This window comes from Sphaeramia orbicularis, chromosome 4, assembly GCF_902148855.1.
Source record: "Sphaeramia orbicularis chromosome 4, fSphaOr1.1, whole genome shotgun sequence".
NCBI lineage: Eukaryota > Metazoa > Chordata > Actinopteri > Kurtiformes > Apogonidae > Sphaeramia > Sphaeramia orbicularis.
Window position 1 is genome coordinate 14,896,945 of NC_043960.1, and position 19,045 is coordinate 14,915,989.

Below are 19,045 nucleotides of genomic sequence, written 5' to 3' on the forward strand. Positions count from 1 at the left end.
GTACTTGAGTAATTTTTTCATTAAGTACTTTTTAACTTTTACTTGAGTAATTATTTGGATGACTACTTTTTACTTGTACTTGAGTACTATGTTTCTAAAGTAGCAGTACTTTTACTTGAAACTAATTTTTGGCTACTCTACCCGCCTCTGATTACAGTTAAATATATGTTGTTTATTTGCAAAGTTTTGAAAATAAAAACAGACACCTTTGGTACAGGAACAAATTTTGCCTAATTTTTTCAATCAAAATTGTTGAAGCGACAGTTGGGGGTACTTGGCTAAAAATATATATTTCAGGGGGTATTCCACTGTAAAAAGTTTGAGAACCACTGCTGTAAAAGATGATGGTGTTTCCACGTTCACTACGGAGCCTCTGAAAGTCCAAATGCGTCATATCTGATGACCATGAAAAGATGAAAAACTGCATTTTACACCAATTATTTACATGTATTAATAGTATTAGTGGATCAACAGGTATTAAACCATTGAGATCAGTAGATTTTTTTGGTTGCCGGTGGATGTTTGGGTCTTTATGGGTTAATTAACCAAACACCAACATGGACAATTAATGGAAAATAAGCCCATAACATTCATTTTCATTCCGTTCAAACTGTTTTCCATCATATATAAGGGATAAAATGTTGGACTTCTACTGTTGTTGTGGGTCCAGGTCAGGCCATCCGGGGCTCAGACAGCCAACTGTGTCCTAAACCTCCACCTAAACCCAGTAAGGTTCCTCTGGCTCGCCTGCCTCGCTCCCCCTGCCTCCAGCCTCTGGTCCCACCCTCCTCCACCTCCTCCTCCTCCAACCACACAGACTCCTGCTCCACCTCCTCCTCTGGCTTCAACGCACCTCCTCTGGACTCTGAAGAAACCCAGAGTTCCACACGGAGGACTGGAAGTAAGACTTTTATTTAGATCATAAGTAAATAATACTCCGTAGTCCTTTCCTTATCAGGTTATAAAGTTTTTAAACACAAAAAAATGCTAATCCATCAGTGTCAGACATTAATAAATGATTTGGCTTGGATTGTAAAATGTGCTTGTATGATGCATTTATCTTTAAAATCAGTTTACTGCTGTAGTAGATGATAAATTTGGAGAAGCTTTAGATCAGGGGTGTCAAACTCATTTTAGTTCAGGGGCCACATTAAGCCAAATTTGATCTGAAGTGTGTCGGACCAGTAAAATAATAACATAATAATATATAAATAATGTCAACTCCAAAATTTCCTCTATGTTTTAGAGCACAGGTGTCAAACATGCAGCCCGGGGGCCAAATGCGGCCCAGCAAAGGGTCCAGTTCGGCCCCTGGGATGTTTTTGTCAAGTGCAAAAATTCCACAGTCTTGAACTGAATTAAGCAAAAACAAATTTTTATCTTGAATTAAGGAAAAAATCTTGAATTCAGCCAAAAAAAAAAATAAAATTTAGAATTAAGCAAAAAAATAAATCTTCAATTAAGCCAAAAATAATCTCAAATTTAGCAAAAAATCTTGAATTAAGCAAAAAAACAAAAATAAAAATCTTCAGTTAAGTAAAAAAAAAAAATTTAGAATTAAGCCAAAAAAAAATCCTCAATTAAGTAAAAAAAAAAATTTAGAATTAAGCAAAAAAAAAAAAAAAAAAATCTTCAATTAAGTAAAAAAAAAAAAAAAATCTTCAATTTTTTTTCTTTGTTTTAGTGCAAAAAATAATATTAAATTATGAAAATTACATTACATTACATTTGCAAACTATCCTGTAACACTAAAATGTGAATAACCTGAACAAATATGAACAACCTGAAATGTCTAAAGAAAATTGAGCACAATTTTAACAATTTTTCTGCCTGTTCCTCAGTGTTTAGAGTCTTTGTAGATCTGATCCATAATGCACATGTAGAAATGATAAGTTGAGGAATAACATTGTTAAAATTGCACTAAATTTTCTTACGTTTTTTAATTTAAATTTCAGTTTATTCAGGTTTTTTTTTTTTTTTTTGGATAGTTTATAAAAGTAAGTATTTTCATAATTTAATTAGTTTGTTTGTTTTTTTTTACACTAAAACAAAGACAAAAAGTTGGCGTTGTCACTATTTATTGGTTATTTTGTTATTATTTTTCTGGTTCGGCCCACTGGAGATCAAATTTAGCTGAATATGGCCCCTGAACTAAAATGAGTTTGACACCCCTGTTTTAGAGTGAAAACGTAAAAATATGCCATGAAAATGTTTGCATCTACTAACTGTCCTTTAAAATGTGAATAACATGAACAAATTGAAATTTCTTAATTGGTTGGTGGTTGTTTTGGTCTTTAAGGGTTAATATCTGAGAATTTCCCATTTTTTCCTGAATATTCCCCCCTCCCCTTACTTGGGAGGACTAATTAGTCTTAATGCACTTTCATAAAAACCCTCATTATATTAATCAATAGTGTTTTTGTTTCTAATGTGAGCAGTTTAAGAGGTGAATCCAGATAATTAACTTAATAAAATAAATGAAAGTTTAAGTTATATTATCAATATGATTAATAAATAGAACAAATTAAGGGAAGGAATTCATCTAAATCTGTACTTTTTCAGCTCAGATTTAGATTCCTCTACAAAATACATATAAATCATCATAGTTCTACCTTATTACTGATCAACTGTCAAAACACTGTTTCTAAAAGTCTCTTTTTCTATATGTTTTTTTTTTTTTGTCTTTTTCATATATTATGTCGTTTCAATCTTGTCATGTCATCTACATTGTTTTTGTCTTGTTTTGCCTCCTACGACTGAGCTCTTTCCTCCTCATTCAGAATCATAATTGGGTACTTAATTATCTGTTATGACAGTAAATCATCTTCAGCGTGATTCATTTGCAATCAGACAAAAAAAAAAAAAAACAGTAAAAGCATAAAAACACTAGAAGATTAATTTACGACTCAAAATATAAATTAGCATAAAAACCTACGTACATCAAACTCAACTAATTAGCAAATGATTGAGTGAGTAGATGAATAAATGGAGGTGGAAAAGTTACTGTTTCATGTGTGTTGAATCTTTTATCTTGGGTTTGGTGGAATTAACATTTATAAACTCCTCCAGAGAAGTATTTTCTTATATTTTAATGAGAAAAATGAAGTCAGACATCATATTATTGTATATATCGTCGCTGTCAGGTGCAAACCTCTCATGTCCAAAATGGTTATTTTTCAGTAAACTGGAAAAACAATGTATATTCTAAATAAATGAATAGAGTTAAAAGATGTACAAGCTATTTTCAACACTTTTCATTGGTTAAATATTTCTAAAACCTTCAGGCCAACATGAAGACGGACCAATACAGGGTATATCAAAAAAACATACATTTAGAAAAATTACCCCCAGTTCCGCTTTTTGGAATTTTCTTCATGGATGTCGGTAGGTAGGGGATTGGTGGATATTTGTCCAAATTTACAGACTCAGGTTTTCATGCATGAGTGAGCAGGGGCAAATTGCACAATTCAAATTGAAACTGGTTTGCGCGAAGTAGCGGTGGGATTTAAATCCAATCAAAGGTCATGGGAGGGGACAATGGGCATCCGTCTTGTTCTCCACAAAATTGCCAGGTTACAGCATGAACACTTTGGCCACCATGTCAGTTTCATTTCTTTACCCATGCCAGCTGTTCCTGCCTTTCAAAGTTAATTCAACTTGTTTAGGCCGGAAAATGTCATTGAGGACAGGCCAAGTTAGGCCCTTAAAAAAAAAAGGAAAAGACCAACAGTTGACTTTTTTTTGTGGTAAACAGATCTAACTGGAGGTGGTTGTTGTCCCATAGATGCTGCTGGACCTCCTGTACCTCCACTGAAGCCCCAGAAGTTCCAGTATCACCTCCTCCCTCCAGACTCCCACAGCTCCTCCAGTTCAGTGGTGTCCCCCGACCAGTACCCTGACCCGGAGGTGTCGACCGGACAGACAGAGCGCCTGCAGCCGAGTCCCGCAGAGCTCCGGTCTTACAGTCCCATGAGGTGGGACGAGACCACCCCGGACCACGGCTCTGACCTCCAGCCCTGCAGCTACGTGGAGAGACTGAAGAGAGACGGGGAAGGGGACGAAGCCGTGGGGCGCAGGGGGCTGGACCGGAGCTCGTACCATCACGCCATCGCAGCCTTGGAAAACACCAGCGAGGAAGAGGAGGACGACATAGGGAGGGATGGGGAGGAGGAGGATGAAGATGAGAGGAAGGAGAAAGGAGGGAGCAGCTTCCAGAGGCCGGTGATTGAGACGGAGTCTGCGTTCAGGCCGGCGGAGTTCGGATCACGGCTGCTGCCTACGGAGAACAAACCTCTGGAGATGGTGGTCCTGAAGAGGGCGAAGGAGCTGCTGCTCAGCCACGACCACCAGAGCATCGCCAAACACCTGCTGATGGCTGACTGTCTGGTACGGACACACGTTTACAGGACGCCACTGGGCCAGATCTAACAGTGACACTGGGAGACATTTCATGTTCAATCAAATCAAAGTTTATTTATATAGCGATGGCCAAAAAACAAAACCTCCTATTTGCAGTTTTTTAGATTTTGAGTTCTCACATTAAATGGGGAAAACAAGGTCAAGGTTACTTTATTTATACCCGTAGGTAGATTTGTTTTGCAGTCTAGGTGATTGCCTTGGCATTACAACAACACATACTTTAAACATGCAAGACGGGCACTCGATCACGCTTACAGACCGGACAAAAAGTGCTCAGTGTTCCACCTTTCATCGGTATAGCAGCATGGATAAGTAAATAAAATAAGTAAGATCAAATAAATAAAAATAAGATGCAATAAAACACAATGAAAACCAGAAAAGATAAAAAAAAAAAAAAAACAATCTGGGATAAAAACCAGGATAAGAACATAAAATTAAAAAATTTAAAAAATTTGAAGTCACAGTAATAATAAATAGAGCAAAGAAATGGAATAAATAACTAAATAAGTTGGTAAAGTGCAATGTCACTATTTCTTATTGAGCTCAGTGACGGCGACAGGAACAAAGCTGTTTTTATAACACTGTGTCCTGCACCTTGGGACTAAGAACCTCCGTCCAAAGGAAAGGAGCTGAAATTCACCTCATGAAGGATGGGAGTCATTGTTAAGAACTGATGAAGCCATCCTCTGGACCTGTTTAGTGTACAAGGAGGCGGGACAAGACTGGGACTCACCAATCAGGCGACTGGACCATCTCACTATTTGATTCAGTGAGTTTCTCTCTGCAACTGAGGTCTGACCGATCCACGCCACCAGACAAAAAGATAAAACAGACTCAATAAAAGAACGATAAAACAAAGTTAAAATGGTTCGGTCAATGTGGAAGTGTGCCAGTTTCCTAAGGCAGTGGAGGCGCTGATGGCAAGGATGTATTGTTAACACATAATATAGAAAGTGAGTCTGAGAACTGTAGAATATGCTTGGATATCTTTAACAAAGACCATACTATAATAAAACTAAATGTTTTTTTTGTTTTCCTGAAAAAAGTGAGATTTTTCTGATAGGAGGTTTTGTATTCTGGCCATCGATAGCACTTTACAACAACATAACGAAGCCCAAAGTGCTTTACATCTAAAAGCATGATTAAATTATAAGATAAAAAACAGGTTAATCAAGTGCCATAAATATGCATAAAGCAACAGGATACAACACACAGTGACAAAAGAGAGCACAGATTAAAACCTAATAGTGTCTCAGTGCTAAGGGTTAAAAGCCAGTCTGAACGGGTGAGTTTTTAACCTGGACTTGAACAGGGGCAGGTCAGTGAGGACTCGCAAGTCAGGAGGCAATGAGTTCCACAGTTTCGGAGCAGCAACAGCAAATGAACGATAACCCCATTGTTTATATCAGGACCTGGGGACATCCAAAACCATCTGAGAGGACGATCGGAGGACTCTGCAGGGGCGGTGAACTGTTAAAATCTCGGATAAATAGGGATGAGCTAGACCAGGGGTGTCAAACTCATTTTGGTTCAGGGGCCATATTTAGCCCAGTTTTATCTCAAGCGGGCCAGACCAGTAAAATAACGACTTAATAACCTATAAATAATGACAAATCTAAGTTTTTCTTTTTGTTTTAGTACAAGAAAACCCCAATTAAATTATGAAAATATTTACATTTCACAAAAAAGATGTGAATAACCTGAAAAAATAGAAATTTCATTTGAAAAATTAGTGCAATTTTGACAATATTATGCCTCGACTTATTATTTATACATGTACATTACATACAATGTTACATAAACATTTGGTAACAGGCAGAATATTGTTAAAATTTTGGAGTTTGGAACTAAAATTTGAACAGTTTCTACAATATTCCATCTAATATTCCATCTCTTATTATTAATACAACTACAGATCACAGTGGATCCATAAATGCACAAAACATTTAATAACAGGCAGAATATTGTTAAAATTGCACATTTTGCGTTCATCTTTGTTTTTATTTATGTATTTATTTGCATTTTATTGTGAAAGAATAGTTTTGTAAATGTAAATATTTTCACGGTGTAATCTTATTTTTTTCACTTAAATTTTTTCCACATTATTTTTCACAAAGAAAATTTGTAGTCGTCATTATTTATGGGTTATTGTGTTGTTATTTTTACTTGAGATCACATTGGTTTGTATGTGGAACCTGAACCAAAATGATTTGGACAACCTGGACTGTTCAGGTTAATTTTTGCACTTTCATCCCGCGGGCCAGATTGAATCGTTTGGTGGGCCAGATTTGGCCCCCGGGCCGCATGTTTGACACCTGTGAGCTAGACCATTTAAAGCTTTAAAAACAAACATTAAAATTTTAAAATCAGTACGATGGCGTACAATAAGCTCTATGTTGAAAACTAAATAACTTATCTCCTTGTTTAACCCATAAAGACCCAGTGTTACTTTTGTGGCAGGTCCAAAGTAGTTTTTTCTCTGTATTTAACTTTTCTTAATTGATTTATCACCATTTTTAATCAATCAATCAATCAATCAATCAAAGTTTATTTATATAGCACTTTACAACAACATGAAGAAGACCAAAGTGCTTTACATCTAAAAACATGATTAAATTATAAGATAGAAACATTTTGTTCTAATATTATCCTCTGCATTTTGTGATTTTTTGGTGAAAATCATGTATTTTCCTGTATTTAATTCACTGATCATGTAGATGTTCATAAAAGCTCAGATTAAAGTTGAGGAATATTATATAAGAAATAGAGAAAACCCAAGAAAAAGTGACTTTTTCAGCAAAGATATCTACAACTGAATGTAAAACCAAGTGTTTCCATCCACTGTCATTGATCCAACTTCATGGGTTTTACAAATGAATCAATGTTGTAGAAGATGATGGGGTTTCCACGTTCACTACGGAACCTCTGAACATCCAAATGGGTCATATCTGATGACCATGAAAAGATGACAAACTGTATTTTACACCAATTATTCACATGTATTGATAGGATTAATGGATCAGAAGTTATTAAACATTTTAGATCAGTGGATGCCTTCTGTCACCAGTGGCTGTTTGGGTCTTTATGGGTTAATACATGTATGAATAGCTCTCAGTAAGTACTTTCACATGACACATATTACAATTTACAGAAATAAAATTTGGGGGTAAAAATACTTAAATTACTGCTGCATAACACGGGACTCAAAATGAACTTTTTTTTTCCACTTTACGCAAATGTACAAAACATGCTGTTCTCTTAAGAAATTAATACTAAATGAAACACAGCTTTAGCTCTGATGTTAAACTACAATTGCGATCAATATTGGATAAAAATGTTTAAATGTTTACTTTTTATGAACAGTGGTTCTTTACTTAACATTTTTCTTCCAGGTTGGACGGATCCTCGGAGTGACCCCAGAGCTTAAAGGTCAGATGGGCGTGGCCTCTGGTCTGGAGCTCGTCACCCTCCCACATGGTCGACAACTGAGACTGGACCTGATGGAAAGGTACACATCATGTCGCATCAGATCACGTATAGACAAAGATGCAAATGTTTATGAGACAAAAGCCACTTTTACACTGCAAAAATCCAAATCTTACCAAGATAATTTTCACTTATTCCATTGGCAGATTTTTTTGCTTGAATTAAGCAAAAAATCTGCCAGTGGAACAAGTGAAAATTATCTTGGTAAGATTTCTTGAAAAAAGATTTTCAAGATCTATTGTCTAAAAATAACTTCTTATATCCTCCTGAGAGACCCAGGAAAGTAAATGTTTTGGCTTTTTTAGATTAAATAATTGTCTTCATTGGAAAAAGCATAATGCAACAGTTTTTACAGATACAGTTTTTATTTTTATGTTTTGGGGTTTTTTTGTGGAATGTCCTTTGCAGTGGGTAGGATTTTTTTTTTTTTTTTTTGAAGTAAAGCTGCGAAACTCTTGTCCCCTACAGAGGACAAAAATGCATTGCTGGGTCTCAGGAGGATATCTCAGAAGTTACTCTTTAGGTGGTTAGGTCTTATTTTATGTGTGATGAGATATTTTGACTAGAAATGAGAAAAATACACTTGGTATGATTTAGACTTTTGCAGTGTACATAGAGATCCCAGAAAAAATGTTAGATGATGATCCCAACTTTTTTCCACCATTGACCGATTTCCACAGCCAAGCCAAAGGAGTAACAGAGGTAAGAAAGGCTGGACTTTTACACGACGGACCTGCATTCCGGAATCAAAGGGGCAGTGACACGGCGGAGCATATAGTGTGACATATAAGTTGCATGTTGGAAATACCCTGAGTATAGCGGTGTTGGTTCTCAAAACAACACCAACAACAAATGTTGGCATGGATAGAGTCCTCTGTCGGAAGTGACAACAGTTCGCAGATCTTGGTGTCTTCCCAGTTTGACATCTATCTGGTTGCGTTGATATGTTTGTTTACTGTACACGGCCTATGCTCATTTATAAATCCCCCCAGCACAGCGATCGCACACGCAATATGTCATCAAAACGACACATCTTGGTTGTGGAATGAGAGGTGTTCCTATTACATAGCATTCCAGAATCATGATTCCACCTTTAACATGGCTCTGTTACTACCTCCAATGATCCACCATTTTGTTTACACAGACGTCGTTCTGGAATAAAGGTGAAATATTCCCGTAACAGAAGTGCTGTGTGAAAGGATCTTCTAACAGGACAAACCACAGCTACTCATGTGTGTAATTATTACGTCTGCTACTGTAGTGTTAGCTCAGCACTGAAGTACAGAAAAACCAACACACATACAGGGTGGGGAAGCAAAATTGACAATATTTTGAGGCAGGGATTGAAAGACAGTGTATGACCAATTAGTTTATTGAAAGTCATGAGAATTTATTTGCCACAAGAAAATTGACATAATAGAAAATGTTTTTATTCTATGTGTCCTCCTTCTTTCTCAATAACTGCCTTCACACGCTTCCTGAAACTTGCGCAAGTGTTCCTCAAATATTCGGGTGACAACTTCTCCCATTCTTCTTTAATAATATCTTCCAGACTTTCTCGTAATAGTTTTGCTCATAGTCATTCTCTTCTTTCCATTATAAACAGTCTTTATGGACACTCCAACTATTTTTGAAATCTCCTTTGGTGTGACGAGTGCATTCAGCAAATCACACACTCTTTGACGTTTGCTTTCCTGATTACTCATATGGGCAAAAGTTTCTGAAAAGGTATGGATAATAGTGTTAGGTATGATTATGACATCAATATATGTTTGGTTTCAAAACAATTGACGTAGTGCCTGCTGAGAAAAAACAACTAAATGTTCATTGTAAATTTTGCTTCCCCACCCTGTATTTAATACTAGAGGAGAAGGTAGAAGGAAAGTGGAAAACCTATAACATGGCTACAGTTTGTTCCAGTTCTTCATCTAAACGTCCTTTGCATGAGAAAAAATAATCATGTCCACAGTGAAATTGTGAGCTCACAGTCTAAAAACTGCACTGATGACATTTGAGTAATTATCTGTCCTTCCCTTTCCTGTGTCTCTCAGGCATCATACCATGGCCATCGGTGTTGCCGTGGATATTCTCGGGTGCACGGGCAGCGTGGAGGAGCGAGCATCCACCCTGAATCGCATCATCCTGGTTGCGATGGAGCTGAAGGACGCCGTGGGAGACTTATTTGCCTTCACAGCCCTGATGAAAGCTCTGGACCTGCCGCAGGTAACACACACACACACACACACACACAGCAAGTGCTATTGAACATGTACCGAGTAAAATATTCTTGAAAATTCATTAGTAATAATAATAATAATAATGGATTAGATTTTATATAGCGCTTTTCTAGACACCCAAAGCGCTTTACATTATTGATCCATTATTCATTCACTCTCACATTCTCCCTCTGGTGGTGGTAAACTACATCTGTAGCCACAGTTGCCCTGGGGCAGACTGACAGAAGCATGGCTGCCAATTAGCACCTGCGGCCCCTCTGACCACCACCAAAGATTCATACACCAGTGTGAGTGGCACTGGAGGCGAGGAGGGTGAAGTGTCTTGCCCAAGGACACAACGGACTGACTAGGACAGAGCGGGATTCGAACCATCATGCCTTACACTATTGTGTTACAGCCAAAAAGTAATCCATTACAGTAATGTATTACTTTTGTAACATGTTACTCCCAACACTGCACACAAACGAAATCAGATGAACAAAAAGACTCATGTAGGGAGAACAGAAATACAAAAAAGACAACATTTTCTGATCCACTTTGTACTGTTTGATACAGATCAGTCGTTTGGAGGAAACCTGGACGACGTTACGGAGGAACTTCACACAGACCGCCATCAACTATGAGAAAATACTCAAACCTTTCTACAAGAACCTGTATGAAGGCACAGGTAAGGACCCCGCTAGGAGCTGAAAATCCTCTTACAGTGGAACAGGGGGGTCAAAGTCATTTAGTTCAGGGGCCAAATACAGCACAATATGATCTCAAATAGGCCGGAGCAGTAAAATGATAACAGTGAAAAAAAAAATAGAATAGAATAGAATAGAATAGAATAGAATAGAATAGAATAGAATAGAATAGAATAGAATAGAATAGAATAGAATAGAATAGAATCTATTGTCATTACACTAGTTTTGCAGGTGGTCTCTAACAGCGATAGTGCACTTACATCTAAATAACAAAACAAGATACAGACATATAAAAAATACAAGATATAAAGTAGTGTGCAATCTAAATTATATGCAAATTAGAGAAATATGTGCATATTAGAGCCTATACTGTATGAAAGGGTAGAGTTAAGAATATTAAAAGTAGTATAAAACTGCAAATGTAAGATTATAATAGTGCAAATTACATGTTGAAAATGTTTACGTGTACGAATTATCCTGTAAAAAAAAATATGAACATGAAATTTCTCAAAAAAAAATAGGTGCAATTTTAACTATATTATGCCTCAGCTTATCATTTACACATGTACTTTACGGCTCACAGATCACAGTGGATCTATTAAAACACAAAACATCTACCTACAGGCTGAATATTGTTAAAATTGCACTTACTTCTCTTAAGACATTTCTCGTTGATCGTATTTGTTCAGGTTATTCACTTTTTTTTTTTAAAGGATTGTTTGTAAATATAATATTTTTCATATAATTTTACTCATTTACACTAAAACAAAAGAAAAATTTGGCATTTTTTTTAGGTTGTTCTGATAGTATTTCTACTTGAGATTGAATTGAGCTGAATGTGGCCACTGAACTACAATGATTTTGACTCCCTAAATTGTTAATATCATAAGCGTAATTTTTCCATTTCGCATATTCATCCCATTGGCCAGATTTGGACCCTGTGGCAGGCTGGTTTTAGCCCACAGACCCTATATTTGACACCCCTGCATTAGAAGGTCATATAAAAATAGTTTGACAAATGAGGTAAAAAGTCCTAAAATTTGCAAAATCAGCTGGAACGTTGATCATGTGCTCACATTCCTACAACTTTGACAGGTGATCATGAATTAAAGAATGAAAACATCTAATTTCTCGTCTTTTAGAAGATAAATGTCCCAACAACAAACCCTTCGACCTCTAGAACAGTGTAATCATCTAATAATAATCCAATAATAACTCTGTCCTGCCTTCATCGTCCTTCAGCCTCCTGTCCTTTGGTCGTCTGCGTTCCTCTCCTGCTTCCCCTCCTCACCCTGATGGAACGCCCATCAATCACACCTGAGGGGGCGGAGCTCTGGGAGACCAGCGACCAGGGCTGTGACATCATGCTGCGCCACCTGGAGGCGGCCCGCGACGTCGCACAGAACTCGCAGGGCTACACGGCGAACGCACAGGAAGTATTACAAGGTGAGGAAACAGAAAGTAGAAACACATTTAGAAGAGTTTTTTTTTTTTTTCTGTACTTACTGTGGGTTGCCAGTTTGATGCCCCAAACCAGCAGGGAAATTGTTGGCCACCCTTGAGCAAGGCACCTAATCCCCTATTTGCTCCTCAGGTGCTAGTATGTGGTGTTCCTGTATGTTTTAGGGTTGAATTTCAGTGTGTGATGCATTAAAAAAAATATAGTGATGAATAATTCTTCTTCTTTAGCCCTTTATAGTTCACTCATAGAAATACTCTGATATTCAAAATTTCAACTTTAGTGTTTTATTGGAGGACATAACAAGATTTTATTACTTTTGTGAAAGTTTTCCAATTTTTTTTAATGTCATGTAGAAAAACAAGATAAATGAAGTTACCATATTTGGTTCCTTACCCATATGTGGCAAAATAAATAAATGAATAAATAAAACAAGTGGTGCCGGGCACAACAAACCCCACCCCTCGCTCATACAGTCACGGAAACAAACAACAAAAATAGCTCATAAGAGTTTAATTTCAGAGCCGATATCTGGCCATTTTCCATGTTTTCTTGATAATAACCAAAAACAGTGCTTTTAGGCATGTTTTCTTTTCTGTCAGTTTTAGTCACATGATACACACAGGAGTTAGTACTTGATTGTATAACTATTGCTTTTGGTGACTTTTGATGGTCTAATAATTTTTTCTGCAACTGTATTTTGCCCATTATAAGTAAATGGGAAGATTTGAAAAATTCATAAAAAATGTGAACTTTGATCTATTGTTCCCAAAATGTAATCAGATCTATTCTGGGTCATTGGCAGTCTATAAACCAAATATGGTATGAATTCAATCAATAATTTTGCTGCTACAGACATGTGAAATTTCGCCGATTATAAGTAAATGGGAAAAAAAAAAGATTTTAAAAATTCATAAAATTTTTTTTAACTTTCACCTACTTCTCCCACAACGTAATGAGATCTATTCTTGGTCACTGGAAATATATAAACCAAATTTGGTATGAATTCAACCAATAGTTTTGCTGCTAGAGTGTTAATAAACAAAGAAACAAACAGAACCAAAAACAAAAACCCTTGCCTTCCCTTCGGGGGGTGATAAGATAAGATAAGATAAGATAAGATAAGATAAGATAAGATAAGATAAGATAAGATAAGATAAGATAAGATAAGATAAGATAAGATAAGATAAGATAAGATAAGATAAGATAAGATATTCCTTTATTGATCCCACAATGGGGAAATTCACTGTGTTGTCAGCAGCAAACATACACATAAACGTACACATACACGTAAAACAAACAGTCATGTAAATTTGAATAAAAAAGTGTTTAAAAGGAGAGTGCAAATACGGTTTGTTATGAATGTAGTGCAAATGGTTATAAATATAAAAAAATATTCTGATATACAGGGTGGGGAAGCAAAATTTACAATGAACATTTAGTTGTTTTTTCTCAGCAGGCACTACGTCAATTGTTTTGAAACCAAACATATACTGATGTCATAATCATACCTAACACTATTATCCATACCTTTTCACAAACTTTTGCCCATATGAGTAATCAGGAAAGCAAACGTCAAAGAGTGTGTGATTTGCTGAATGCACTCGTCACACCAAAGGAGATTTCAAAAATAGTTGGAGTGTCCATAAAGACTGTTTATAATGGAAAGAAGAGAATGACTATGAGCAAAACTATTATGAGAAAGTCTGGAAGATATTATTAAAGAAGAATGGGAGAAGTTGTCACCCGAATATTTGAGGAACACTTGCGCAAGTTTCAGGAAGCATGTGAAGGCAGTTATTGAGAAAGAAGGAGGACACATAGAATAAAAACATTTTCTATTATGTACATTTTCTTGTGGCAAATAAATTCTCATGACTTTCAATAAACTAATTGGTCATACACTGTCTTTCAACCCCTGCCTCAAAATATTGTCAATTTTCTTCCCCACCCTGTAGAAGATAATATTCCAACAAGAAGAAGAAAAACACATGTAATGTGAAAGGAACATGTATTTTAGAACACTGGACCAACATAAGTGCTGATCCAGACCCCTGTCCACATCCACATTCTCCCTTTGAACATCATTCCTTACATTAGTACCATTACTTCATGGTACCTAACAAAGCAGGTACACGGCTAATGACGTTCATTTTGCCTTCTCTTTATGCAATTATACTTTTCTTTTTTTCTTTTGTTCACTAAACAAAAGAAAAAAAGAAAAGTATAAAGCAGGTACACTCACTGTTCATGCAGAGGTGGACCTTACAGACCCTGTAGACCACATTGGACCTGACGTTGTTGACTCACTGTCCTCACTGTAACTGTTGTTGTCACTGTCTTGTAATGTGTGCGGGAATTACCAAAAATAGTCACTTGCCTGATAAAGGGTTAATTGTTGGTTGTTTCTGTTGCGTGCAGGGTTCGAGTGTGATGAAGACCTGCTGGAGGTGTTCAAGACCGACTTCCAGCTCCGGCTGCTGTGGGGAAGTCGAGGAGCTGCCGTCAACCAATCAGATCGCTACAACAAATTCAACCTCATCCTCACTGCGTTGTCCCGGAAACTGGAGCCCCCTCCAAAAACACAAACCCTTATCTAACCAACGACACATCCTGACACTTTTATTAAACCCACTGGCTTTTAACAGCCTTCAACACCTAAAAGCAGCAGGTGTTTTTCTGTAACTTTACAATCCTATAAACTACAGGTAGTTTATATTTTCTTTACTGAATTATTGCCGTTATTTCCGTCATCATTCACACATTTCACTCACCTGTTCCCAGCGACGAAGCAATAACGATAGGTCACAAAATTTCTCGGATGTTCGGCGACGGAAATCTAAAAAGCAGCACAATCGCACCTGAAGCAGCATTTTTAAAGGGAGTCACTGACATTTTTGTGAATAGTGAGAAGATGCAAGAAGCTTAAAGGGAAAGATTGAGAAAATGAGGGATTTTGTCCTAAAGAGACTCTTGTTATTCCACTGACGTCACAGTTTCATCAATACATCATTAAACTATAACAGAAGTAAGTGTTGATCTTCACTGCCAGTGTCTGTAATTGTAAAAATAAATGTACTTACCAATGTTAAGGAGATTTTAAGGCATCAGTCTGCAGCGGTGGAATGTAACTAAATACTTTTATTCAAGTTCTGTACTTTGAGGTACTTGTACTACACCTGAGTACTTGCATTTATGCATCTTTATACTTCTATTCTACATCTCAGAGGCAGAAACTGTACTTTTTACTGCTTAATGTTTGTCAGAAAGCTTCATTTTTAGATAACAGTTTTTCATCCTGTTAATGTGTAGAAGTATATGGTTCCCCAAGATCTTATCATGATGCTTTGCTGTAGATTTAAGTACCCAACAGTTTATAAAGCAGTTAAAATTAAATCATTAAACATCTATGGTGGTAAAATTTATCTAAAATGTGTAAAACAGAAGCTATTTATGGTCCAATTGACTTTTAATGTTTTATGTGTATTTTCCTGTTAGTACTTATACTTTTATGTCAGATTTTGGATGCAGATTGTACTTGTCGTGTAGTATTTTCCACTTTGCAGTTATTTTTATTTCATTCTTCCTTAACCACTGTCAACCTGCTGCTAAGATTGTTGCCTACATTTGCATAAACATTCATGATATTTGATGCTAAACTAAGATTGGTTTGTTGCTGGTTTAACAAGCCAGAAAAATAAAAACGCCATTAAACGTTTAAAAAAATATATATATATGGTAAGAGGATCCTAAAGACTTTTTCCCCTCGAGGTAAATAATTCGACTGCATTTTCACAGGAGCAGTTTGAAACTGATGTTCTCTGCATCTGTTAAAATGAACATCCCCCCTTTTTAACAGGGATTTATTCAAGTTTGTGCAGGAAAAAAAAAAAAACGGTAGATTTTCTTTCTGCACAAATACAAAAGGTTTGGTTTAAAAGTTCTGATAACATAAGAGTAGGTGTGTAAATATTTGGAGCATTTAGCATGTTAATAATAAGACTGTACATATTTTATGTAGCAAACTGACTGTAAAAAGTGTTGATGAATTTTAATGTTTATATTATGAACTACTGTGGTATGAATTAATAAATATGTATGATCTTTGAAAATGAACTCTGATATATGTTTTATCTGCATGGGAGGTAAAAACAGGATTATGAAGGTGGATTTGGGAATTAAATTAAAGATTTAAAGCATGGGTGCCAAACATATGGCCCGTGGACCAAAACCGGCCCATCAAAGGGTCTAATCCGGCCCATGGGATTAACCCTTTCATGCATAGTGGTCACTACAGGTGACAGCTATTCTACAGCTGTTCTCTTGTATATTCATGGGTTTTGCTGTTTTAGTTCCATATCAGCCAACACAGTGGACACTTATGCATCATGTAACTTTGCTGTTCTTGATAAACCTGATCTGCAGTAACACGTTTGAGTGTAAATCAATTGTTATTAGACTGTAATTATCATTTTTTCTTTAACAAAATGGGTATTTTTGCATATTATCCCCATGAAGTGAGTGATAACTAGCATTAAAGTATGTTTAAATATGAGATAAGATATAAAATTAGCAGCATTAAAAGTGTATTTATTTCGTAGTTTTCACAGTATACCAGTAAATACAGGGTGGGGAAGCAAAATTTACAATGAACATTTAGTTGTTTTTTCTCAGCAGGCACTACGTCAATTGTTTTGAAACCAAACATATATTGATGTCATAATCATACCTAACACTATTATCCATACCTTTTCACAAACTTTTGCCCATATGAGTAATCAGGAAAGCAAACGTCAAAGAGTGTGTGATTTGCTGAATGCACTCGTCACACCAAAGGAGATTTCAAAAATAGTTGGAGTGTCCATAAAGACTGTTTATAATGGAAAGAAGAGAATGACTATGAGCAAAACTATTACGAGAAAGTCTGGAAGATACTATTAAAGAAGAATGGGAGAAGTTGTCACCTCAATATTTGAGGAACACTTGCGCAAGTTTCAGGAAGCGTGTGAAGGCAGTTATTGAGAAAGAAGGAGGACACATAGAATAAAAACATTTTCTATTATGTCAATTTTCTTGTGGCAAATAAATTCTCATGACTTTCAATAAACTAATTGGTCATACACTGTCTTTCAACCCCTGCCTCAAAATATTGTAAATTTTGCTTCCCCACCCTGTATACATTTCTTGGCTTCAAAAATTAAACACATCATATCCAATTGAGTGGACATTTTTGCAATTCCATGAAAAATAGGTTCATAAAAATCTGTCAATCGCATTGTTTTTTTGTGTTTTTTCATGCCTAAAGAGGAATTAAAACGGGGGAAAATCATGATTTACCCTTTCATGCATGAATTATGAGAACCTTAATCACATTTTTTTTTCCTTAGTGTTTTTATTCATGACATTTAGGCATGGGGAAAAAAAAAAAAAAACTATACGATTGATTTTTTATAATCCTATTTTTCATGGAGTTACCAAAGTGTCCACTCAGCTGGACACCATGCGTTTAATGCTAGAAGCAAAGAAACATGTATTTACTGATATACTGTGTGAAAACTATGTTTTCTCACATTTTAACATACCTGCATGGATATAATATGCAAAAAAAAACAAAAACCTCTTTGTTTAACAATTAGCAATTTTTTCCACTCAAACATGTTACTGCAGATCAGGTTTATCTAGAACAGTTAAGTTAGAGTAATGGTATGAATTGCAATGTATGGGATGTTGCATAAGTGTCCACTGTGTTCGCTGATATGGAACTAAAACAACAAAACCCATGAATATACAATAGAACAGCTTTGAACAGCTGTCCACTGTAGTGATCCCTGTGCATGAAAGGGTTAAGGTTCTCATAATTCATGCATGAAAGGGTTAATTTGTGAAATCCAAAAATTACACTAAAGATAATAATCAGCTAAATTCAGGAGCGACATACAGCCCAACTTGATTTAAATAGTTTGGACCAGTAAAATAACCTATTGCCTGAATAATGACAACTTCAAATGTTTGTTTTAGTGTAAAAAAGTAAAATTACATGACTGACCACATGAAACTGCGTTGTATATCATGCCAGTTATTGTGGCATTTGGCATGATACATACGCATTCCCAACCTTTTGCGCCATTTGATCTTGTGTCAGTTTATGCCAAGATCTCAGGCAAGGCTATTATCGTTAACGAAAACTAACAAAATGACCAAAACTAGAATTGAAAAAATATTTTCGTTAACTGTAATAAATAAAAACTACAATTAAAAGAAAAAAATGATGACTAACTGAAACTGTATTGTGTGTTTACAAAACTAACTAAAACACATAGAAATTATGGATAAAATTCCCTTCGTTTTCATTTTTTTGTCAATGTCGGATTGATATGAAATCGATTTATTTCCATACGACACATCCCCGTCCGTCACTTCTCGTCATTTGTCATTTAGAGTCGGCCTCTCATCCCCACTCTACCTGACAACATAGAGATTAAAGCTGGGAGAAAGCAGCAGAGTCCTGTATGGGATTTCTTTGAATACGACTGCGAAGAAGATAAAAGATATGAAAAAACTTAAGCTAATACTAAAACTAAGCATTTAAAAAAAAAATGAAAACTAATAAAAACTAGCAAACCTGCTCTAAAAACGAATTAAAACTAACTGAATTAGAGAAAAAAAAGTCAAAACTAAATAAAACTAAACTATAATGAAAAATCCAAAACTATTATAACCTTGATCTCAGGTTCACATAACCTTAACCACTAACCCTA

General features: G+C 36.0%; 1 protein-coding gene across 3 annotated transcripts in view; it reads left to right on the forward strand.

Moving 5' to 3' along the window:
* Positions 1-16,399, forward strand: part of bcar3 (BCAR3 adaptor protein, NSP family member) — a 193,829-nt gene extending 177,430 nt beyond the window's left edge. For all 3 annotated transcript variants that reach the window (XM_030132041.1, XM_030132042.1, XM_030132043.1), the window contains 7 exons: positions 671-901; positions 3,785-4,386; positions 7,812-7,927; positions 9,957-10,128; positions 10,698-10,809; positions 12,071-12,274; positions 14,709-16,399. In XM_030132041.1, the coding sequence (XP_029987901.1) occupies positions 671-901; positions 3,785-4,386; positions 7,812-7,927; positions 9,957-10,128; positions 10,698-10,809; positions 12,071-12,274; positions 14,709-14,887 (1,616 nt within the window). In that variant the 3' untranslated portion in view covers positions 14,888-16,399. The remainder of the gene's footprint in view (positions 1-670; positions 902-3,784; positions 4,387-7,811; positions 7,928-9,956; positions 10,129-10,697; positions 10,810-12,070; positions 12,275-14,708) is intronic.
* The last annotated feature ends 2,646 nt before the right edge of the window (positions 16,400-19,045 follow it).